This window comes from Saccopteryx leptura, chromosome 3, assembly GCF_036850995.1.
Source record: "Saccopteryx leptura isolate mSacLep1 chromosome 3, mSacLep1_pri_phased_curated, whole genome shotgun sequence".
NCBI classification, from domain to species: Eukaryota; Metazoa; Chordata; class Mammalia; order Chiroptera; family Emballonuridae; genus Saccopteryx; species Saccopteryx leptura.
The window spans coordinates 203,180,540-203,207,335 of NC_089505.1; the positions used below are offsets into that span (position 1 = coordinate 203,180,540).

At 37.7% G+C, this 26,796-nt stretch overlaps 1 protein-coding gene across 1 annotated transcript in view; it reads right to left on the reverse strand.

Annotated features, from left to right (window-relative positions):
- Positions 1-12,372: 12,372 nt before the first annotated feature.
- The window catches only part of DCDC2 (doublecortin domain containing 2), a 264,811-nt gene continuing 250,387 nt past the window's right edge, over positions 12,373-26,796 (reverse strand). The window contains exons 10-11 of the mRNA XM_066377153.1: positions 21,542-21,847; positions 12,373-17,750 (exon numbers count right to left, since the gene is read on the reverse strand). Coding sequence (XP_066233250.1) covers positions 17,646-17,750; positions 21,542-21,847 — 411 coding nt within the window. The 3' untranslated portion in view covers positions 12,373-17,645. The remainder of the gene's footprint in view (positions 17,751-21,541; positions 21,848-26,796) is intronic.

Below are 26,796 nucleotides of genomic sequence, written 5' to 3' on the forward strand. Positions count from 1 at the left end.
GTACTCTTTGTCTCTGGAAATCTTTCTCTCTTTCTCTCTCTCTCTCTCTCTCCATCTCCCAGTTCAGAGTTAATGCCTCTTCTTCAAGTGCCAGCATTCTGTACAAACACATTCTGTCAGAGTTCTCTCTCTTTATTATAGTGATTTGTTTACACATCTGGTTCTTCCATTAGAAGCTAGACTATGAGTTGCTTGGGCACAGGGAGCATGACTTAATGAGTGGTGAACCCACAAAAGCAAACACATAAAAGCTGTGTGCGACTATTATACGGTCATTTAAAATAATTACTGCATTTTTTATCTAGACCTGGACATTGTGCTGGCATTACAGAAAATAGAAGAGGTGCTTAATAGGAAGACTAAAGAGTTTTTTTTTTTAATTTAATTTAATGTGTGTGTGTGTGTGTGTGTGTGTGTGTGTGTGGACTAAGACTGTGAGTATGGCTATGGGTACCCCAGAGCAAAGCTTCTCCTCATCTAATATTTGCATTTGAAGGAGCCCAACCTAATGGCTGTCTTTCCATTATTACTCCATCAAAATCAGAGCTGCCGGCTTTACTCCTCATTCCTGTAAGAGCCTGATGGAAGAGCTGGGCCTGCTGAATTAAGGGTGGAGTAAATTGTCTCCAGCATCCTGAATAAACCACCTGATTCTTCTTTCTTAAACAGGAACACACAACCAGAATCACCAGACATCTGAGGAAAACCAGCATCTTGAAAAAGCCTATATATAGAACATAATAGAGTCTGTGGGAAATGTATTCCAGAAATCACAGGGCAACTCTAAAAATAATCTAATTAGTCTGCAAGAAAAATTTGCATAAATAAGATAAAAAATAGAATACCATGAAAAGAAACATCAAATGATATAAAAACAACACATTCATAAAAGAATAAGTGAAGGCATTTCCCAAAAAATAAAATACCCTCCATAAAAATAAGAATATAAGACAAAGAAGTAAAAGGCAGAGAGCCAATCAAAAGGAAATAAAAAATAGAGAAGAAAGTATAAATAGAAGAAAATTCCTCAAGGCTGAAGAATACAGAAGTCTTCATATTGAAAGTGCTTGCTGAATATTCAACAATGTGAATGGTAAAAAAAAAAAAAGCCAATTTGACAATAAGCAGATAATGTGTTATAGAATTGTGCACTTGAACCTATATAATTTTATTAAGCAATGTCACCCCCAATAAATTTAGTAACAAAAAATTTTAAATCCCAATAAAAAGTGTTAGAAACATTCTTGTGAAATTTGAGAACACAAAAGATAAAAAGGAACCAACAAACTTCCAAAAAGAACAACCAACATCTACAAGGCAATAAAGCAGGGAAAAAAGAAAAGCTGTGATTTCACACAACTGATGGTTAGGTATCTTGTAGTCTACAGAAGAGAGATATGCTCTAATCAAAAAAGAAAAAGGTGATAGAAACTCCAAAAATAAGATTTAAAAATAAACTGCACAAGAAAATCACAGTCCAAATATTAAGCATGGTTGTGGAGTCATGGGGGGAAATTGATGAAGTCTAAGAAAAAGGAAGCCATTTGCAATTGGACCTTCCCATTAGGCAGAACGTGTTTCCTGTAGAATAGGAGCTGGGATGTTGGATCCACAGAGAAAGAACTGAACTCTACTGCCTGGGCAGCTCTGCAGAGACAAACGTTTTTCCAAAGCCAAAACAAACTGTTTACTTCTTTTCAATTTTCAAAATCAAACTGTAGACAAAAGAAAGTCTAAATAATGATTATAAAATAGATGGCATATGTGATTAATCTGAAGATATTAAAGGTAGAGCTAGCAGAATTTGGAAAGCAGACGGGGAAAGATAAGAGGAGCTAATGGTAGGAATACTAATGCCCTTATCCAATTTAATGAGGAGTCAAGAGTAATTGTCTCACATTTATGGAAAGAAATAGTGACCCCGGTTTATAAAGTACAGTTATAAAAAAAATAACCCAATGAAAGAACTGAAAATGAAACAGAAACTGGAAAGAAGGGAGGCAATAAAATGAGATTCGGAGAAAGTAAATTAAATTCTCATCTCTTATGGTAGGAAAGCAGTCATTATTGTCTTATAAATTAAGAAATAATAAGTATATTATCTAGAATTATGGAAGAAGCCACTGGAAGTGTTTCAAACAAGAAATGTTAAAGGAGGTTTCCTCTGAGAGAGGCGGGGAAGGGCAGGGGGAGCAGGCCCTTTTGCTCACAAAGCACCGACCAGGGTAGACACACTGTCCACCCACATGCCTTATAGAGACTTCAAGCAAATCACTGTTATATTAAAAAAAAAAAAGGCTATATAAAAAAAGGAGCATCAAGGATTTCTGTTTACGCAAAGAGATTTGTCCTAGATTAAGACTCTGGGCAGGCCTCCCTGAGGACCTGATATTTAATCTGTATCTTGAAATAGGAAAAGTTAAGCAGGCCTAAGGAGGAATTTGTTCCTTTGGTGTTTGGGGGGGCAGTGGACTATATGGAGAGAGGGGAGCTGTCAAGGCAGAGGCAACAGCACATGCAAATTTCCAGAGCACAGTGTGTGCATCACCTTGAAAGAACTGTATTAAGTGCACTGTCATTGAAGCAGCCCTGAGCCCTGGGGAGAATAGAGAGCGGCCATCTGTAATGACAAGGCCACCGAGCAGCGCAGTTCCAGAATGAACACTGCTCTCTAGTGCTATGCAACAGGCAGCACCATGGGATGAGGCTGTCACGGTAGAGAGTGAGGTGTTCTACAGAAGGCTGGATCCAGCAGAGGAGGCAGGGAAACTTGAAGGTGGTAGGCGACAGCTCAGTGCAGCCCCAAGGGAGAGGAGTGGGGAGCTGGACCGCAGAGAACAGAGCTGAAGGAGAGCGAATGCTCTGTGCCCCAATCCTTCAGGTGGCGATGGCTTTCTCTCAAGGTTTCTGTCTTGGGTACATTACCAGCTTCAGAGTCTATTCCAGAGGACTCACTCCCTTGTCATTCACTCCTTCTGCCTCCTGATAAATGAAGAATATCAGTGAGAGATGCTGCTCTTGTCATTTCCATAGCTTGCCCCTGGGCCAATTTACTAGCTGCTCTTGGAGGAATGAAGAGGGAGGGCCTAAAATCTATAATCTTTGCTTTGCTCGAGTCCCTTCCTGAGTCCTGCAGGAGGAGACAGAACTAAGAAATAGAACTAAACCGAGAAAATAATCCAAACAGTTTACACTTACTGAGAGCATTCTCTGTTGCATGCAATGGGATAAACACTGTCATGCAGTTTTGCATTTAATTTATTGTTGAAAGAATTCTAAGGGTGACTACTTTTTTTCTCTCTATTTATAGATAAGGGGCTCTAGGCGCAGAGAGATAAAGTGGTTCACCCAAAAACATGTAGCCAGAAGTGATCAAGCTCACATTTACACCCAAGTGGGCTGACTTGAAGATGTCCCTACCTGTGAATAGATTCCTCTGGAAAAGATGAGAAAGCTGCATCTCATCTTTGTTGAAAATGTCTGAGAGTGAACACTTCCTTTATCTCAGAGCTCTGCACTCGTTACAGGGTATAAAAAAGCCAGCAGGAAATATACATGTCACCCCTACATAGGATTCAGTGCAGTGAAGGTAAGACTCCCCGTGCTGAGTGTACAAAAGATCAGTCCAGCCTGCTAATTTTGTTTTCCCAGAAATTTTATAAAGGGCAAATCAGCTCATTAGTGAGGTCCTTGAAGTTTGGTACCATGTCTTACTCATATTTCTCTCAATACTTAATATAGTATCTAGATCACAAGAGCAGTTCAATAAATGTTTGCTGAAGTGAAGTGTTTTAGTTCATTAAACCGCAATAATTTTTCATACCAACCCAACCTCCTGGTGACCTCCACCACTTGTGTGTAATATTGGTAAGATTCTATTTCCTATGCAGCACCTGAGGGCCTTGCATGCTTTGACCTATCCTAAAGTGTGTTTACAGGAATACCTGGAAGATTTGAGTGCCTCAAAACCCACGCATGGCTAGTGCCTTTTTAACTGTGGGAGAACAGCCTGAACTGACGAGGGGGCAGCAAAGCCCCGCGGTTAAGCATGCAGGCTCTCGACTTGGACTTCATTCATTCAAATCTTGGTTCTTTCACTTTGCAGACTGAAAAACTTTGGCCCAATCACTACAACTCTCTTTTTTTTTTTTTTTTTTTTTTCTTTTTCATTTTTCTGAAGCTGGAAACAGGGAGAGACAGTCAGACAGACTCCCGCATGCGCCCGACCGGGATCCACCCGGCACGCCCACCATGGGGCGACGCTCTGCCCACCAGGGGGCGATGCTCTGCCCATCCTGGGTGTCGCCATGTTGCGACCAGAGCCACTCTAGCGCCTGAGGCAGAGGCCACAGAGCCATCCCCAGCGCCCGGGCCATCTTTGCTCCAATGGAGCCTTGCTGCGGGAGGGGAAGAGAGAGACAGAGAGGAAAGCGCGGCGGAGGGGTGGAGAAGCAAATGGGCGCTTCTCCTGTGTGCCCTGGCCGGGAATCGAACCCGGGTCCTCCGCACGCTAGGCCGACGCTCTACAGCTGAGCCAACCGGCCAGGGCCACTACAACTCTCTATGCCTCAGTTTCCTCAGAAATCAGGAATTATAATAGAATGTGCCTACCACGGTTGCTGATGAGGATTAAATGAGTAAATCTCTTGTGAGAGTGACTTGCACAGAAACTAGCCCTTAATAAATGCCGATTGTTATTAGCTGGGGTGTGGCTCCTTTGAAATATACTCACTTAAGGCCCCAATGGAAGGCATAGGGCTCCCATTTGCCTGTGTACACATTTTCTGTCACCCCTTACAGTCACTCCCACAGATGGGTCTGAAGTGAATTGGAACCCGCCAGACAGGGCAGTGACCTTTTCAACATCAAGTTAATTAAGGCTAGTGAGTAGCTAGAGTGTAATGTTTCACGTCTTTCCATGTAGTTCAGTGAGAAAGATTTATTAAATCATTGAAATATCTTGTTAGTTATTCTCAGCTACTCAGAATGACTGCTACTTCCAGCCAGTGACTTGTCCCAGAAAAGACCAACAATAGAATCTGACTCTATTGACTTCCAAGGCTGGCATTTGCGTCACAAGATCATGCTGCTCCAACAGTAGGATAAAAGGCTCAGACAAGTGTGAGGGTTGATTAAAACTCATCTGCTTCTGGTAACATGCAAAAAGTTGTGGGCCTGTCATGATGAGGCCTCGTCAGTCTGGAGTCACCTCTTGCTATTCCTGGGGATGGAGTGGGACTGGCTGAGCTGGCTGAGCGAGTCAGTTCCAAAGAGCTGGGTTTCTGCTGTGCTGACCTCACTTCCTGCAGACCAACTGACTGAGTCCCCAGCCTCATTACTCCACCACTCTGTGTGGCCCATCAAACTATTTTCTTTTCTAACATAGAATTCAGTTACTTCCACACCTGCCTCACCCTGTTCATTCAATCAAGCTGCAAATGCATAGTCTCTTCTGTGGAAACTCACATTCTTTTTGAAGAGGGCAGAAATGCTAATCAAGATGCAATTCCCAAGTTTCCTTCTCGCCCACATCCTAAAAAATGCATTTAACTTTTGTGTGCAATTATGAAATCCACACTTATATTTTGTTATGTCTGTGCACACTCTCTATTCCTTCCCGTTTTGGGGGTTAGATCCTTGAAGCTGCTGGTGGACAGGGACCCAATCGCTTTCTCATAGTGCCATGTCGAACTCAATATTTAATAAAGTTCTTTCGACAATGGTGACTGATGAGAATACAAATGAGGAGAGAAAAATGCTAAATAAGGTCCAGATTTTTAATAAAGTAGGCAAAAATTTATTTCCTGAGCAACCAAATTTCTGAATGTGTTTCCACCATCATTTCAAACATTTTTATATTTATTATGACAATTCCCTGCTTTCAAATATTGAACATTAAACAGGAAATTAGTTTGAGGATGATGGTCTCAGTCAAAGAGAGGAAAACAATTTCTGTGACAAGTAACCAGATACTCTTCCTAGGAAAATTTCTTCAGAAAATGAATATAATGAACATAGACCTTGAAATAATCTCAGTGGATTTAAAATTTTCACTCCTAGAAATAAAGGGTAAAGTTGTATTTCCTTGTATGAATAGCCCAAGTCATCATCAATTTGATTTTATTTTCCAACTTGAGATTGCCTTTCAGAAATGCAAAGAAAAACAGAGAGCAAGGGTTTCTCTGGGGACTCCCTCTCTGTGGGGAGCCACTTACGAGATCAGGAGCAGAGAGGTGGGGACACAGAGGCTGGAGAGAATGCTGTCCATTGCAGGAATCTCAAGAAATATTGTGTTAATGATAAAGATGACAATTCTTAAAACTGCACACTCACGTGATGTCCAAACAGGTATCTGGTTACCTACTAGTATTTCATAGGAAGCCTAACACTGACTTGTTCAAAGATAACCATATTGCATAATAGAAACTTTCCAATTACATTCATATCATCTGTGGCTATTCCACTTGGGCTGGGATCAACAGTAATTAAGGCTCCAAGGTAAATACAAAGGCAACCCCCCAATTTCATATGTAAACAGCTTGTATGTTCAATCTTGTAAAGCTTACCAAAAAGTCAATGCCAAAATGATAAAACATCAAGCAGTGAGAGCTTGATCCGTCCCACGCTCACCCACCCACATATCTATTTACCATCCTTACCATCATCACCCTCTTCCCCTCTTTTACACAACACATCCTGAAAATTAATCATCAGCTTTAGCAATAGACAAAGGTCATGAATCTAGCCAGTCCAAGGTTATACAGGTATAAATACAGGTAATACAGGTATACAGCTTTGGGGAGTATTTTTTGTCAATAATGGAAAAGCACCAATAAAGAATCAATTCTGGCTCTAAGGTGGATAGCAAAGAAGCAGGAAGAAGCCAGGGAAAGTTGGCAGGCATTTCAAAAGAAGATGCCAAAAACCAAGTCAGAAAGCTAATAACCATAATGTCTAACAGCTGCGTGGTGCTTGGTCTATGCTGGGTGCTGGAACTGCAATCTCTCTTTAAATCCTCCAGGTCAACAAAGTTGCATTTTCTCCTTTGCAGAAGTGTTAATTAGTTCAACTCTGGTAAACATTTCACAATGTACATATGTATATCAAATTATCACACTGCATACCTTAAATAAAATTTTCATTTGTCAATTGTACTTGAATAAAGTGGGAAAAATGACTGGTGTTCATTTTCAGAAGCTCTACTAAGTTTCTCAAGTGTATGCTTTCATCTCTTTCATGATCTTGTTCTTTTATGATGTCTTCTCTCCATTTTATAATTTTAATAATTTTGAACCATATTTAGATTTATTTAATTAGAGTCATAAGAATTTAAAGTTATTATTTCTATTTCCTTGGGTGTCTATTTCCCCATTTGTGTCAGCTGACTTGACCTCATGAGGGTCCTCTCCTTCTGTGGCTTGCCCATTGGTCTGCTGAGCCATTTGTGGATTATTTTGCATGGGACAATTGCACTCCAGGGTGTAGAAATGTCTCTAGAGAAGTTTTACATTTCCTTTACCACTGCCCTAGAGTAGCATGGTTCTTCTATGTACATCCTTTATTTTAAGAGTCCCTACTACTGGAGTAGTTCAAATTTGAGAGCCCATGAATATTGCAAAGCTGGATTTTTATTTTGAGAAGATAGTTTTTGTTTGTTTCTTTACCAATAAGCTAGGGTGGATCTCAAGAGGTTCATGCTATCTCTTAGGAGCCTGTGAGATAGTTATCTAAGAATCTAAGAATGGTTTAACATTAGGAAAAATTTAAGGTAATTCACAACATTTAACTAAAGAAAAAAATAATAAAAACCTTAATAAATTGAGAATCTTTCATCCTTTCAGAATTTTCAAATAAAACACATCTTAGAAAACTAGGAATAAAAGAGAAATGCAACCTGATATAAAATATCTACCAAAAATATAAGCAAACATCATATTTGATGTTAAATACTGGAAGCATCCTCTTAATGCCAGGGGAAGACAAAAATATGTGCTATAATTTTTGCTAATTTGTTCTAGCTAATTCAATAAGATAAGCAAAAAGGTGTTTTTAAGATTGGAAAAGAAAATATGTCACGCAGATATGATAGTTTCCACAAAAATCCTACAGAAACTTACAAATCACTTCTAGTAACAGTTCTGGAACATGCTGAATAGAATATCAATTTATAGAAATCAATAACATCCCTAGATATCATTAATACTTAAAAAGCAATTTAAAAATTATTTCATCCACCACAGCCACAGAACTGTAAAATATCTGGAAATAAATATAATCAAAGATGTTTAAAAATTTTTAAATAAAATTATACAAACTTTTGAAGGACTTTTTTAAAGACCTGGGTAAAAGGCGGTTTCAAATTTATAGACAGGATGTCTTAATATCATAAAGACCTATGCAGTTCTAATCAAAATCTCAGCAGGCTTTTTCACAGAACCTGACAAATTGATCTTAAATTTTTTTGAAACAGTAAAGGGCCAAAATAGCTTTGAATTGAACAGGGAGTTTCACTCAACCAGACATCAGTTCTTGTTATAAAGCTACAATCATTTAGTAAAGTTTTGGAATCGAGAGCCCAATAAAACAAAATGGAAACAGAACATCAGGCCAGAGAATCTACAGATAAACCCTCTTCTATAAACCATTTTCTTACTAAACAATGTTTCCTTCATCCAGGAATATAAGGACATAATGGGTTAGCACAAGGAGAGCTGGGTACCTCCAGGCTTGGGACATTCCCATTCCAAAAGATCCCAACTAAAAGTTACAAAAAAGGGAAGGAATGAAACATGGAGTAGGACATGCTCTTTTATATTGCACTTTACAATGATCATTTTTGCATGCTTGATATGTTCTAATTCTTTTATTAGAAAGGAACCTTGCCTTTTAATACTTTATATGGAACCTTTCGCATTGTCTCTCACTCTTGTCGACCTTCCTGGATATAAAGGAATCATCACCAAATAGGTGAAGAAGTGGTTTCCAGGTTATATTTGAAGAGCTGGACCCCACACAGCCCTCATTGGATCCGCTTCACTAATATACCTTCTAATCTAATACCCTTCTAAGAATGGGAGCTCATTAGTAGAAGACTAAGAAACCAATGTGGATAATATATGATAAAAAAAATTATCTTGAGTATAAAACAAATAGAATTTGTTAAGAAAACCTTCTAAATTAATATCTTCTTTTGCATATTCACTGACCGAAAAAGTAATAAAGAAATAAACTCCCGTTATAGAATTTAGGACTCAGCATGTGGTAAGGTACCAAAGAATTGCAAAAATTAATATTAATATTTTAGGAGAAAAAGTCAGGCTTCTTGCCCTGTCCTTTCTTTGGAGAATGGAGGGAGAAGAATGCAGAAGCTTTCTGGCTTGCAAAGATGACTGGGTCATTTAGTTTAACTATAGAATAAAGGTTATCTGAAGAACTTCCTTTCCCTTTCAATAAGAGACAATATTTACATATCCTACACTGATTTTAGCTCTTCTTCCCTTCCTGGAACCCTGAGAGTGACATACATATACCTCTAGGCAAAGGAGGGGAGATAGACACTGAAAGATTTGTGAATGTCTTTGATATGTAAAGCGACATCACTATTGTGTTACCTTGAAAGTTTTAATATGTAGGAATGTTTTTTATAGATCCTATGGACAAATGTTGTGAGTTTGTTGATAATTGATTATTGTGTCATGTTTCACCTTCCTTTTTCCCCCTAACCTGTGTGTGATCAAGTCTATATAATGAGCTGCAGGGCTATTTTATGCATGCATGATTTGGGTCAGCTATACCCCGTGCAAGTCATATGCAGCCAGCTTATTAAATAAATCTCCTCCTAAAAATTCTTCTGTATCCTGCCTTGGTGTCTCGATGTAAACCTGTGGAACACTACTTTACAACAAACAAGGATAAAGAATTTGGATTAGTCCTCTCTGGCTGCTATAACAAAAAATCAAAGACTGAGTAGCTTAAACAACAGATATTTATTTTCTCACAGTTCTGGAGACAAGAGTCCATAGTCAAGGTGCTGGAAGACTTGGTTCTGGTGAGGCCTGTCCTCTTGGCTTGTAAAGGGGTGCTTTCTGGCTGTGTCCCCATGTGGCCTTTCCTCTGTATGTGCACACAGAATGACCTCTGGTGTCTCATCTTCTTCTAAGGATGCCAGTCCTATAGAATAAGGGCCCCACCCTTATGACCTCATTTAACTGAAATTGCCTCCATTAAGGCCCTATCTCCAAATACAATTACATGGGGGACTGGGTGCTTCAACATACAAATTTTGGGGGAAGGGAAATAATTTAGTCTCTCCTCCAATCTAGAGCCAATAGGACTTTCCTCCAATCTTGAGCCAATAATTTACCTAAAAAACATGAGAACTTGATATAGTTCTGGCTACAAATCAATGGGGAAAAGACAGCATGTTCAATAAATGGTACTAAGACTGTTGATATCCATATAAAAAAGTATAAGAAAGTTAGGTCCCTAACTCCAGTGCACACACAAATACATGCCTGACAGATGAGTCCTAAGTGTGAAAAACAAAATTTTCTTAAAAAATGAGGAAGTATTACAGAATATAATTGCATCAACATTCCGACAAATTTTTTAAGTAAATCACAAAAATCCCATAAACTATAAAAAAGATAAATATATTTGACTACATTAATATGAAACATTTATCTAGGCTAATATCACTTTTAGAAAAGCAAATAAGGTAAACCACAAGCTGGCAGAGATACTTGTGAAGCACACAACCAGGTTATGAAGAATATATAAAGAAGCCCTTCGAAGCAATAACAAAGTACCTAAAACCTAGTAGAAAAAATGAGATAAACATATGAATTGATGAAGAGGAACCCTCTTGGCCAATAAACAAGATCAAGAAAATTAATACACAGTGAACTAACATTTCTAAGCATTAGATAAACAATCAAACAACATAAAACTAAATGACTGATTTGACACAGAGAGAATGGCAATAATTTAAGATGACCCTGAGGTTTCTAATTGGGCAGTAAGATGCATCATTAACCAGGATGGGCAATGTAAAAATAGATACACACTGTCAAAAAATAAATAAAACATTTCAGTATGTGGTAACTACGGAATATCAACCTGTGAGTTTTACACCCAGATCTGGAACTCCTGGAGAGAAATTTGGCCCAGAGATACAAATTTCTGAATCACTAGCATATAGGGTGATGTTAAGGTTATGACTGTGTTTGAGATTGCTCATGGAGATGGGAAGAGGATTATAGCCAAAACGAACAAATATAGTGAAACCAAGGAGAGATGCTTTATCAGTGTTTTGGTTTTGGGTGTTTTTTTTTTTTCATTTTTTAACCATTTTTGTTATTACTAAACAATGCATTTGAAATGCAGGCCATCCCTGAATCATTTGTCTCTTTAATGGTAGATGTATTTGTGGGGGCATTTGAGAGACCTGTGCGATGATTTAATAAAGTAACACCCCATTAGAGGAGAAAAATCACCTGGAAGCCTACAGAAATGTATGTTTGACTTCATAAACAAGAATTTTATAATCAATGCTTGCCAGCCATTTTATAATACCTTGGAAAATGACCATCATTGATTGAGGGAAGCTTCTAATGTTGACTAGCCACATGGTCCAAAGAGATTTGACTTTGGCAATCTAGATGCCTCCTTTGTGTGGAGGTTTGCTTCTTTTACTCTCCTAGAATAACAAAGACACAGGGCCAACTGCACAAGTGGTGCATACTGTCTTCTCTGTAGTCAGGTCCCCAAATCACATGTATTTTGTTACTACATATCAAGAAGACAAAATGCTTGTGCTTAGTGGATATTGTTTTTTAAACATGGAGGGAAAAAACGAAACTACTTTAATTCAATAGAATGAAAACAGTGAATATCCTACAAACAAGAATTTTAGCCAATCTCTTAGTAAAATTGTAAATCTATTCCTAGAGCTATATCTATATAAAATGTGCAATGTGTGTAATTTATTCTTTACTTTTAGAGATACCTTTATTTATCATAACAAAATTTCTAGACCTGTGTTTCTCTAATACTCTTTCATGAAAGAAAAAAACAATGTTTTTTTTTAAAACATACCTGTAATTTTTACCAACTAAACATGTATATGAAGATATACAAATCATTTTCTTTATATAATAAAGTTTAATATTCATGCCAAATAGAAACAGAAGTCTTTTAATGTGCTAAATTTCTACATAGTTTAAGTAAAAAAAATTCCTATTGCATTTGTGAAAAATGTCATGCAGAGAATACCCAACCTATTAGCAACACAATATCATAAACAAATAATAAACTATCCAGACACAATTTAATTATAAAAACACAGATCTATTTATTTATTACACTGAACTTTTATAGTTTACCAGGAGCAATGACATAGAAGTAAAATCCTAAATGCTCAGAATTTGATAAATAATTCTCCTTATAAAGAAAAGTTCTAAACATAAATCAGATAAAAATAATAAGCTCAACTTAGTCTTTACATACAACATTGATAATCACCCATTATCATTGAACATACTAAAAAGTTAAGGCACAGGAAAAACACAAGCAAAAACAATAGATTTTCTCCAACTTCTTCTAAAACAGGCTATAGTCATTCCCTCTTCTCACATGCCATTAATTTGTGACAACTCAAACACTCAGTTATACTATGTAGTTTAAGCTGATGAAATTAGAAAATTCATTTAGTACTATTCATGGATTTAAGCTAAATTGTTATTTTCCATTAGTTACCACCTTATTTTATAGGTGCTTTATGGTTATCTAGATTTCTAAAATTCTTTCCTAATTCTTCATATCCTACGGGGTCATAAACAATATTTTTCTTCCCTATCAATTTGTGGGGACATGCTTTCATTCTCTGTCCAAGTCACTTAGACTTCATAGTCAGAAATACACTAACTCCATGTGGTAAGAACAAAAATCAGACCCATCTATATACCAGGATACAAGCAAAAATCTTACTGTATTTACAAAAATAAAATTTAATAATAAGAACTGTATGTGCTCATCACATTAGAATGACAGAGTAACCTTTTGAATCAGTGGGGACATTCTAGGCCATTACATTTATACAAGGAAGCCACAAAGCTTCTGCACTGCACTTCAACATTAGCTAGCTAGATAGTGGACTACTTTCATTCTATTTGTAGTAATCCTGGCTGCTTGTTACTGAAAAGAGTCCTCTATATACAGTGATGTACATCACACAGACATACACACACACACACACTCACAAGCAATAATAACCTTCTGACACAGCTTGGTGGTATGAAATGTTCTGCACCGACAGTACATGGTACTTAAGACCGATGACAAAGAACTAAAGGACTATATGCCCTAGTTATTTCAGTAAAATCCCTCCCTAGAATAATTTTTTCCTTAAAATGCTGGGCTCTTTCTTATTTTGTGAAGATTTTTAAAACTCTTAAAGTCTTCGGGAACCAAGTCTTTAAGCACCATGATATATATCATTTCTCAGCATTGCTTCTCCATGTGTTTTTATGTATTGCTTCTCTCCAAAGAGTTTTGTTCCAGCCCTGGCCAGTTGGCTCAGTGGTAGAGCGTCGGCCTGGTATGCAGGAGTCCCAGGTTTGATTCCCGGCCAGGGCACACAGGAGAAGCGCCCATCTGCTTCGTGACCTCTCCCCCTCTCCTTCCTCTCTGTCTCTCTCTTCCCCTCCCACAGCCAAGGCTCCATTGGAGCAAGTTGGCCCGGGCGCTGAGGATGGCTCTGTGGCCTCTGCCTCAGGAGCTAGAATGGCTCTGGTTGCAACATAGCAATGCCCCAGGTGGGCAGAGCATCGCCCCCTAGTGGGCATGCTGGGTGGATCCTGGTTGGGTGGATCCTGGTTGGGCGCATGCAGGAGTCTGTCTGACTGCCTCCCTGTTTCCACCTTCAGAAAAATACAAAATAAACAAACAAACAAACAAACAAAGAGTTTTGTTCCATTAATAATGCTGTGCCTGAGGAGGCCCTTTCAATATTTTAAAATGTGTGAGTGCATCTGCATAAGTATTTGCTCTGTATATGTGTGTATTTATATAGCAGTCTATTTCTATTTAGATTGGCACCAGTTCAGATGTGATGCTGTCTGTTTAGCAATTAATCTATTCTACTTTATAAAATTTTGTTTTGCTAAGTACTGAACAACAACAACAAAAAGAAAGAATAGAGAGTCTCTTTAGGAGAGTCAGTTAACAAGATTAGGATGACCTCCTGTTGCTCTCCAACCACAATTTTTAATACACAAATATTTCCTAGCTGAGTTAACTTCATTTTTTATGAAGAAGGTAGGTTATAGAGTGACATTTTCAAGAATGTTGGTTTATGAGCAGTAAGTTCGAAGCATTACTATGAATAATTTCATATTAGTATGGCTTCACAACCTTGAGCCTACAGAGATAGCTAACTGACTCTGAGCCACACAAGCTAGTTCAGTTTTTATAGACAACAGGAACTAACCCTCAGAATAGAATAGAATACACAGAATGTCATAATCTTCTTTTGAGTCTAGCATTCTAATATTCCCCAAAAACATAACCAAGAAATGTTTTAATAAATAAAAAGTCACCCTATGCATTAGAAAAATAATAATGAGTAAAATGTTATCTTATGGACATAGCATCATGCTTTATAACTAGAAGTCCATGAACTTTTCAATAGTTATTTTAAAAGATGCTAAAACACGTAAAATGTCCTTGGTATGAAAATGACTTTAGTTAAAATTTCCTTTATTTGATCTGCAAAACTCCCAGTGCTCCAATTCAACTAACCAACAATTTATCTACAAATATAATAAAAGTAAATTAATAAAAGTTCCATAAAATTAAAACTATGAAATCTATCATAAAAACACAAACTTCTTAAAGCATTCTATTTGTTATCACATAAAACCATACCAAAGCCTAAACTAGGATCTCTACTGATCACCCAGACAACGGGTTCAAATCTGTCAGGGAGTCTAGACTTAGGGAGCTGCTATGCCTCTGAGGCCACCATTTCCTCCAAGAAAATGTCCACATTTGAGAGGTGGATTAACTTTCACTACTTATGTTAAAGTCATCTGCAAAATGCTGTCCACAACATTTATTCTCTGTGAATGATTTCTCCTTGGTTAGATAACATGTTTGATTCCTTTTTTTTTTTTAAGTTATTAGTTGTTGTTCATCCCCTCAAGTAAGATCACAACTGCATCTTGTTAACAGATGGTAAAATACACATATGCAAGATACAAAGAGAAGTATCACATCCCCACTTTTCAATTTTTTGCCATAGTCATTGTGGCCTATCACCTTCTTAAAATATATTTAAAATACCAAACTTTGTTTTTAATGTGAAATAACATTGTTTTCCATTAAGATGATTCTTAAAAAGTTCCTGAAAAATCTAAGCTTTAGAGTACGATGAATAAAAGAAGAAATAAGAGACACAGAGCAGCTTTATTAAAAAAGAAAAAGAGAAAAATTCATTAAAGAAAGAAAAGAGAAAGAATCCCCCTGATAATTAGTTTTAATTCTATATATTTAACCCCCTATTTTTATAAATGATTAAAAATCATTAACCCCAGGCCCAGTAATAGTGTGGATTTTAACATTAAAAAATCAGGTAGTCTATTTCCCTAGCAACACAAGAGTGTTGTTTATAGTCTATGCTGCTTCTGTTGTCCCATTTGAAAAGTAAGCCTACTAGTAGACAGCATAACTTAGATTTTAAACTGGAAACATACTACCCCATTTAATAATTCATCTTCCCAGATTAATATACTTGTATATCATTATCTCTTTCTAATACTGTTACATTATAATCTCTGCTTATACTCCCTATTTGTGGAAAATATTAAAATAGTTGCTAGGGAAAATATATGTTTTCTATAACATTATTAAGTACTTTATATAATTACTCTTATTCCAAATAGTTGGTTATAAAACCTTAAGGGGAAAAATATTTTGAAGTTATAATTAATAATGGAATCTATGAAACCACTAGCAGTTTATTGGTTTCTTTTTGTTGTTGTTTTTGTGACAGATACAGAGAGAGGGACAGATAGGAACAGACAGACAGGAAGGGAGAGAGATGAGAAGCATCAATTCTTTGTTTCGGCACCTTAGTTGTTCATTGATTGCTTTCTCATATGTGCCTTGACTGGGGTCGACATCAGATCGGATGACCCCTTGCTTGAGCCAATGACATTGGGTCCAAGCTAGTGAGCCTTGCTCAAACCAAATGAGCCCGTGCTCAAGCCAGCAACCTCAGGGTTTCAAACCTGGGTCCTCCATGTCCTAGTCCAACACTCTATCCACTGTGCCACCACCTGGTCAGGCAAAAAACACTAGCAGTTTAAATTTCAATTTTATATTTCTATGTAACAAAATATTACTTAACATAAAAAATAGATTAATTCTATATTTAATAAAGAACTGCATCATCCCTTGAGAATTTAAAAAACTAATACAAATATGGTTTTCCCTATATGTATCTAACAAGGCAATTGTGAGTTAATTTAATCAGCCCACAAACTAGTAATTGGAAATTGGTTTCATATGATAATTTACAAACATTTTTTCCAACAATTTCTATCAGATAACTTCTAATTATATAGAAAGAGATCTACTAGAAAGTCTAAGTACAATTGGCTTTAAAGTAAACACTTGCTGGTATCCTCAGAGACAAAATATGACAAGACAGTCCTAACAGAAATAAGGCAACAAGCAAGTGGAATTTACCAATGAGAAACTCTTCATAAGCCTACATTTTCTTTTGTTAAGAAAAAGAGAGAGAAAGTTTAATCTTTGGAACAATTAATATTGAGTTTCCTAACATGAGGAAGAAGAGATGTATATCACTAATAAAGGTAGTCTGGATCAATGGAAATCCATAGGATACCAAAATTTGCAAACATCCAGCCAATCTGGATGTTCCTTTATAAGTCCTACCTGACTGTTCCATGAAAGCCACAAGGATAAAACATGACACACTTAAGGAGGGAACATAACAATATTAACCACTAATACACTAAGTGAACACTTCCTCCTTCCAAAACTAATAGCTTGCATTCTTTTTAATTTTTCTAAGGTTAATATTGGCTTAGGAGGAAGAAAGAATGAAATATCAACAAGTCATGGAAATATTTCCATTTACTGCCATTTCCAAATTATTTCTGAAACTAAATTATAATTTGTTTATTCAAGAGTTTATTGCATTAAAAAAATAGTACATGTTTTGCTATTATCATTGAAAATTTCTGCCTTCTTACATAAGTACCTTAGCATAAGCTGCCATCTAATAATCTTGCTTCTAAATTTATAAAAAATATATACAAAAGTAATTCTTTTTCATTCTTTATAAGAACAAGAGCCCAACTTCTTCCAGTTCAAATTCTCCTCTATCTCTCTTATTTTTCTAAATGAGTTTTTAAAAAATATATTCCATAATGAGAAATCACTCTCCTTTAGTAGTTATTTAAAGTTATCTGGCCTTCCTATTAAGTCCAATTTTTAAATTTAGTAGGTAGTTTAGAACCATGTTGTCACATTATGTTTAGCAGTAACTATACTTATTATTCAAGTATTATAACTCTTCATTTTTCTTATAATCAAAATACTTTCTTTTTTAAAATCACCTATGCTTCGACAGCACAGTCCTTGCTTTGTTCGCTGTCTTCATTTTCTTGTGGACTGCTGATTTTTACTTCTGGCCTTGGTGGTCTTTGAGGGTCTAAGTTAGCCTGGAGGAAAACAGATCAAAACAAGATATTGATTTAGATACAAAAGTAATAAAACTTACAAGGAAAAAAGTACTCAATATTCCACTTAACCATTAAATATTCAACTTAGAACAGTTCCTTGGGGACCTTCATTTTTTAGTCTATCATTACCAAATGGACACACCAATCTCAATACTACTTATACAGAAGACCTTTCTAAAACCATAATCCACTCTGTGTTAAGGGCACAGACATTTCTTGTGCTATAGGCTTTATTTTTCTTGGTGTTTTCCTTGAGCTTTTATTCTCGACAGTATATTTATACATTTCATTTTAGCATTGTCAAAGAAAAGGGAAGAGGAAAATGTAGCAATTCTACCCTCATGTCACATTAGTCAGTCCCATACTAGCTGTTCTTCTGTTAGTTTTCTACTATAATTCACAAATTCTTTGTGACTATGGTGCCAACTGGCATAAAGTATCAGGTAGATAAGAGCAGGACAGAAAATGAAAACACAGAGGCAGCATTTTCCAACAGTAGCCTTCGTCCCGGCCACTTGGACTTCTCATATGTTATTACTGCTATTGTCTCATTTATAATTTGTCTTTTGCACTAGACTGAAAACCAAGGGGCTGAGATTGGAATTAAGTGGTTCTCAAACACTGCTCTATGGAATCGTGGAGGCTCCACAACTCCCACAATGACCACCAATGTGGGGCAAATAGGAATAGCTCCAGGTCCCATTCCCTACAGGCCATGATTTATGTTCTAAAAAAGAAAAAATGATTACTGGAACTGTATCTTACTTTACATTGTTATCTCATGAAGTGTCTCAAACAGCATTTTTTCCCCTTTGTTATTATTACTGATTTGAGAGAGAGAGAGAGAGAGAGAGAGAGAGAGAGAGAGAAACATCAATTGTTGTTCCCCTGATTTATGCATTCATTGGTTGATTTTTTTGTATGTGCCCTGACAGAGGATTGAATCCACAACATCAGCGTTATCAGGATAGTGCTCTAACCAACCAAGCTACCTGGCTCAGATAGCATCTTGAACACAGTACAAACTCAAAAAATGTCAGCTGGTTATTGTGTAATTGTCATATATTTCTTACTGTTTTCTTCCAATAATATCACATTTTGCCTAAGAATTGTTACATGGAACAAAATTTTATATGACAAATGGAAGTTTTAGTCATTTTATAAGTAAGGAATCATTTTGAAAAAGTTAATTATTAATGTATAACTTATAATTCATATAAATCTGTTTTTCATATAGTTGGTATACTTAAAGTGTACCCATACTATCACAAATAGAATGAAAACAGAATATATTATCATTATAAGAGAGATGAGTTAAGAAAAAATTGAATCTCTTGTGGGTAACTGCTCTGTCCTAAGCATCTGTATAGTTCTTAAAATCCCTAAGTAGTGCCAAAAGATTAGATCTGTCTTCCATACATACCATTGACACCTGTAGTTCAAATTATATAACCTTGATCTTGACTGATATCCAATTCCTATAAAAAGACTATTTTTAAAAATTAAATTTATGAAATAGAAAGAGGAACTCTATTTACTTCTATAAAAAAACTATTTGGGGCCCTGGCCGGTTGGCTCAGCGGTAGAGCGTCGGCCTGGCGTGTGGGGGACCCTGGTTCAATTCCCGGCCAGGGCACATAGGAGAAGCGCCCATTTGCTTCTCCACCCCCCCCCTCCTTCCTCTCTGTCTCTCTCTTCCCCTCCCGCAGCCAAGGCTCCATTGGAGCAAAGATGGCCTGGGCGCTGGGGATGGCTCCTTGGCCTCTGCCCTAGGCACTAGAGTGGCTCTGGTCGGGCAGAGCCACGCCCCGGAGGGGCAGAGCATCGTCCCTGGTGGGCGTGCCAGGTGGATCCCGGTCGGACGCATGCGGGAGTCTGTCTGACTGTCTCTCCCCGTTTCCAGCTTCAGAAAAATACAAAAAAAAAAAACAACTATTTGAATTATAACATTAAATGAAGCTAGACCACTGGAAAAATGCATACTTGGTCCTGCATAGAATTCACACTTTGATTTTATGCTTTAAACATTTATCCAAGGCCACTATAATAACAAAGAGCCTCATGACACTGAGGACACTCTGTGTTACCCTACATGACTGTGCTTCCTGTATGAGTCTCCAGAATTTGCTTCCCCTTGAGAAACAGTTTTTCTTTTGCCTTCCTTGAGAAATTTTGTTTCCTTATGGAGATAAAGGGAATCATGTAATTGACTGAATTCTGTTTTTAATTTAACTATAAACAACTTCAGAACACAAATTTTAGCTGAATTTTAATAGCCATGTAGAACTACATATGGGAAATTTCTTACAGAGTAGGACTGTGATTACCTCATGCTGAGAAAAGACGAGAGACACAGTGAGTGCTTTCATTTGGATGTTAAGAATGTGTTTGTACAAGCCATACATACAGTGGAGTACAGATAACTCTGTACTGGTTACTGAAATTTACCCACAAAATCATTTTACACTTTACCATTACTAAACTTGGTCTGCTTAAGAAAGATAAAACAGATGGATTCATAATAAATAATCAGGAAGACCCCATTCATCATACTGGGTTTTCAGGGATGAAGAGACCAAGGCCCATGTCAGGGGTTCTAGCCTTGGGGGAGGTAAGCTCTGAGCTGAGGGAGACACAGGAAGAAGGGCACAACAAATGGTGAAAAGCTGTGGGGTACACCAGCCTCTGACACTATGAGACTCAACCTTAGTCTCTTCATTAGCCTCTAACCCAATCTATCCTGTTGAAATTTATCCTGGACTTGAGAATATCTAGCTCCAGGGCCATGGCGGAAAAACAGGCTGCAAAGGAGGCTTCAACACACAGTTCTTCACCCTTGTTGTATATTATTAAGTATCTGGAATATTGTGCACTTAATTCAATCAATCCATTCAAAGTGGACTACACAAACTAAAGTTTAATAGCTCTAGAGAGCAAAGAAGTCACCCATAACAGAGACTATTCTTTAAATCATGTTTATGTCTCACTTTGTTGGTTTATATCTTGCCTGGTCTTAACTCATCTGTATTTCTTATTTATATATGTCTCTGTTTTGTTGTACAGTCATGCTTCACCATATTGTGGTTCACTTTTCGTGGTCAACTGTATCGTGGATTCTTAAATTGTATATATCTAATTTTGTACCATAGATTTTTTGCTATATTTTGGAATTTTGTGGTATATGAATATTTTAATATAGTTATTATTTTAATTATTTTTGTGGTAAAGTAAGCATTTTCTAGCCTAAAAAGTTGAAAACAATATGAAAATATATAAAGCCTTAAAATATATATAAATAATAAAATAAATAAAAGGTCATTACTTCACTGTTTTTCACCTATCGCAGGAGGGTTCTGGAACCTAAGCCCCGCCATAGACGAGGGACCACTGTATATGTTCTTAGGAGCCTCTGTAAATATTTTGTAGACTAAGGTATGAAACTGATGGAGGGATGGAAGGATGGAGGGATGGAGGGATGGAGAAATGGAGGAAAGGAAAGGGAGGGCAAAAGAGAAGGAGGGAGGAAGGGAGAGAGGAAGGGGGGCAGGAAGAAGGGAAGAACAGAAGAAGGGAGGAAGGATATATCAATATATAAATGGTCAAAAAAGTGGCTGACAGGACTTCTTAACTTATTGTAATAATATAGTCAAATAAATGGTATTAGATCTTTTCTGACTCAACAAGTAGTTTCAATTCAAGTCCCAAGCACTTGAATAATTCCCTAAGTGTACACACACACACACACAAATGAGCAAAAGCAACAGAAATACCTCCTCCTCTTGTTCACTGCCAGCTCCTTCAGACTTGATTTCCTCAACCACCGCCTCCTGAAGCTCGTTGTTGACCTGATCCCATTCTTCACCATTTTCTTCATCGGTGCCTCTATTAACAGGAGCAGGACCTCCCTGCTCCTCTGTGTGCACCGGCATCTCCTCAGCTTGCTCAGAGGCAGCTGTGGCCTCCTCATCTCTTTCCTTTTCAACTTCACCACTCTTTTCTAAAAACTCTTCTTCCTTTTCTGCATCCTTGCTTTCTTTCTCTCCATCTTCTTCTTCATCTACTATTTCTGCTGATCTCTTATGGATCAAAAGAAATAATGAATGGATAACAGTAAGAAGTTTAACAGATATTTTCTGCACATTATAATAATGTCGCGGTTATTATGTTATAGTCAGGTAAAACTTCCTCACATTTCCATAGTACTTCACTGTATACACTGTGTTAACCTTTACTGAGTGCCCACTGAATGCCATTCTTCACAAGTATCTCCTCATTTAATCCTCATGACAATCCTGTGAGGTTGGTGTTATACCTATTTCACAGGTGAGAAAACTAAGGTACAAAGAGATCTAAAATATAGCCCAAGATCCCACTGCTTATAAATGGGAAAGCCAGAATTAGAAGCAATGCTCTTAATCCCCATGGCAGAGAGGAAACTACACTCAAGGTCCTTGACCAATGTTTAGTGGAGGGTCTGTCCCAGAGGAGGGAGAAAAATTCTTTGTGGAGAAAATATCACACTCACCAGTAGTGACAAACATCACACTAGAGAAAATATCACACTCACTACTAGCATATTTATGTCTCTACAAAAAGGGCAATAAGGATGGCACCAAGATGTGAACCCACCAGGTTTTCTAACACTAAGTGTGGACAGCTTTCTACACAGTGCCTAAGAGAGTTGACAGTATAGAGCCAAATACCAAATTCACTGTTATACAGACATGAGACCAAGAAACTATTAATCCTTTCTATAAAAATAATAAATCCTCAAGCATTTTATAAATTCTAATGAGTCATTTTTACTGTTACTTGGATACCTGTAAGTCTGCTTTAAAAGAGAGTGGGGGGATGAATGCTAGAGCCAAGACTTTGGAGAGAGGAAGACTCAGAGTCAAGTCCTGGCCAGGCACTTACTGGCTTTACCTAACTTCTGTGAGTTTCGGATTCCCAGTATAAAATGGAAATACAATAAAACTTCCATGGGGATCAAATGAAATAAGTTATATACAGTGCCTGGCACATCACAAATCCTAAAATAAAATAAAAATCACATTAAAATCCCTTCCCATTTGTTATGATACATTCTTTCCTGGCACTATCATATTTCTTGATTGTCCCCAATAAAATAAGAGCTATTTTTTTAGAGGATAGGTAGGAATAACATAGAATGTTAGGACCACAGACCTGCCTCTTTCTAGCTCTCTGACACTGGACAGGTCAGTCCTCAAGCATCTGTAAAATGAGGACTTGAGACATAAATAATCTGACTTGCCTTCCAGCTCTGGAAATCCACTCTCTTCTCATGGCCCAAATACTTGTTAGGGGACTGTTAATGGTCTTAAAAGTTCACATAATCAGTCAACATAAGCTTGCAGTTTCAGAAGTAAAGAAGGAAGTAAATGAAGAGGAATAGATGAAAAGTTCAGGATAAAATTCCACACATTATTTTGAAGATACAAGAGTTGAATCATGAATTCCTATATTCTGTCAAAAATAAAGTCTCATATTTGATTACATGACATCAAAGATACACTTTTTAAATGAAGGGGAAAAATTGTTGTTTTTAAGATAGTCCAAACAACACAGTGGTTACCATTATGCAGATTAACTAATAGTACAGTGAGCTTGTATGTTTCCAATTTTCGTTCAGATGCCAATGTCAAACAGGGTATGCAGGGTCCCTGCCAAGCCTAAGCATGCTGCCCAGGGCAAGGCCCTTGGGAAGGCCGAGTTCTGGGCAGAAACTAAGATGGAAGGGAAGTAGATCAGCCAGATGGTGCTGAAGGACAAGACATTCATGAAATGCAACCCACATTGCTTGCTAAGGATTTCTGGGTTTTATAGATAAGACCTACATGAATAAAGATGAGTAAAATCTCCAAGTTAAAAAAGAGAAAACAGTATGTCCCCACCTCCACACCCATGTCCCACCCACCCTCTCCCTGTAGGAACAAACGTGGCAAAGCTATGAGGCAGACGCACGTGAAGGGATGAGCAGAGGAGACCTGGTGAAGAAATAGGCAATGTGATCATAAAAACAGAACTGAGGAGCCTGACCAGGCAGTGACACAGAGGATGGAACATTGGACTGGGACGCAGAGGACCCAAGTTTGAAACCCTGAGGTCACCAGCTTGAGCGCTGGCTCATCTGGTTTGATCAAGGTTCACCAGCTTGAGCCCAAGGTCACTGGCCTGAGCAAGGGGTCACTCTGTCTGCTGTAGCACCCCGGTCAAGGCACATATGAGAAAGCAATCAGTGAACAACTAAAGTGCCACAAGGAAGAATTGATGCTTCTCATCTCTCTCCCTTCCTGTCTGTTCCTATCTGTCCCTCTCTCTGTCTTTCTCTCTGTGTGTGACACACACACACACACACACACACACACACACACACACACACACACAGCAGAACTGAGGAAATGTCCCAGGTCAAACATGATGATTATGCGTCACTGAGGAGCAAAGCTTCTGGAGGCAGGAAGGAGCCAGGACCAGGAAGTCGGGGGCTTCCTCAGTAAGACATGGAGTCAGAGAAGGGACTTCAGACAGGAGAGAGCTGGGAGGAGGATCCAAGTCTGGGGAATACTGTGGGTGGCTCTCTACAATATGTCAGAGAGACCAGGAAAAGGCCAGAGATGCAAGTTCCCTTCCTGGTAGCTCTGAGCGATTTAGGGGGATACTCACCATGGGACCTAACAGACACTTGGAGGGGGCTTTTACTCACCATGACTTGAGCAAATAGACCCAGAGCACTGGTTTGTGTTAAGAAGTAACCCCAGGGCACTTGGAGACAAGCACAACAGTCTGGGACAGCAAATAGCTCAGAGAAGTACAGTAACCCCATGTTACAGTAGGGCACAATGAGAGAAACAGCAGGAGCACATGTCAAGTAAGGGACTTCCAATGTGGGATGCAGCAGCCCACTGCCAGATCTCACGTCTGGTCACTAAGACTTCCAAAGTCTGGTATGGATGGTATGTGTGAGTGAAAAGAACTATCAAAAAGCACACTTGTCGCCTGCCTGTGTCGCCTCCAGCTCATGCATTAGTTTCAGGTAACCCTCACAGGGACCCTACAGCACACACTTCTTCTACCCAGTTTAAAAAGAAGGAAAATGAGGACTCACTCAGCAATCCCAGCATCACACTTGGGTGAGCAAGTAGGGCCAGGGTTTGACCCCAAGGCGTTCACTCAGTCTGCTGTAACCCCAAATACACCCCAATATTCTGTTTCTCTCCCTTAAACAAATCACACAAGATGATACTACTTCACATAATCACCACTGCAGGCACACTCAAGTGTGTTTTCCCTGATCAGAAATAAAACATCAGCGGTAGGCACCATTGCTTTTACTGTTTACAATTAGTGACCTGAGGACAGAATGTTTCCACATTTCTATGAAAGACTTGAGGTATAAACTAGGGAGAACACATTTTAAAGTCTGTGAAGCAGAGTACCTGAAGTAGTACTGTAAAAAACAAACAGACAAAACTTCACACCCAGAAATACAACACTAATGGCCAATAAGAAATTTCTTTTTAAATTATCTCTGAGAATTGGAAAATGGCAGATCACACTCCTAAAATTGTTATAATTCTTATTGTGCCTCTCTACTCAGAGCAACTTTTGGTTTCAATTTAAAGAGAAGTTATATATTATTTTCTTAACCCTTTGAGTAGTATAAATGTTCATTTACGTCCTCGTGCCTCCTGAGCATCCAGATAACAAAAATTTTTATTTTAAAAATGTGTACGGTAACATTAAAAAAGGCAAATGTATGTTCTTCTTGTTTCCATAAATTGGTTATCAAACAAACATGATTTTAAGTTAATAAAACTGTAATTGGAACTAATTTCATTTTTTGTAAAAAAAAAAAAAAAAAAAAAAAAATCACTCCCAGGGGTCAACGAGCATGAATAAAACTCACTACTCAAAGGGTTAATAAAATGTTCAATAATAATAACAGAAAAAAACTCCAAATTTACTATAATTATTTAGAAATCTAGATAGGTTCCTTGACTCTCTGGGAATATATTCCAAGAGCTTGCTAAAGTCTGTTAAGGTGACTACCTTCTGTCTAAATTGGAAAATGTCTGTTTTCCTTTCTTGACATCTAAATTTATACTTGTGAGTTGCAAAATGATTGTGTGCTGGTTTTTAGTTTTATATTTCCCATCTTACCCCTTTTTTCACTCTCAATTCCTAAACACATACACTTTTCCTCCTTTTGATGCAAAGAGCTGGTAAACGTTTTAACTTCTGTTTACGGGGAAGGAGGCACCAAGCCCACGCTCAGGCTCTGTCCTCTTTGTTGTCATTTCCACCACCAACAAGCAGGATTATGCTTTCCTCCCATTATTTCTATTAGACTCTTCCAGCACAGCTCTTTCAGCAGGCAGCAAATGAATCCACATCTGGTTAGCTCAGCTTTAAGAAATATAAGATTATGGCGCTGAAATACCAATTTGATCAATTTAAATAAGACAGTAACATTAGTTAAAAAGCTTATAATCCTTTAAAATATCCTGAACATAAAAAATTATTATTATTATTATTACCATGACACTACAATTCAGGGCAAAGAGAGAGAGAGAGAGAGAGAGAGAGAATGCTGCTATGACAGATGTGTAATGAATAAATGAAAAGCAGAATGCTTTTTGGTGTAATGTCCTTTGAAGCAGGCATTAAATTATTAAAGATGTTTCCAGTATACACATCAATCAAATTATCCTCAGAAGGAACACTGACTTTTACATCCATGTGCGCACACACAGATAAAATCTGTACCCTTGTGAGGGCCTGCAAAGATGAACAAGAAGCCCTCCTTTTCAAAGAGGGTGGAAGGGAGCTATTCTTTAGGATAAAGAGAAATACAAGAGGCAAAGTGATCTGCATGCTTCCTCAATCCCCTTCCCTCATCCTCTTGCTAGAGAAAAACTACTGAACCTGGTACCTCTTCCATAACCCAGAACTAGCTGGCATCCAGCCCAAGCAGCAAGACTCTCATGAAGAATTTACTCAG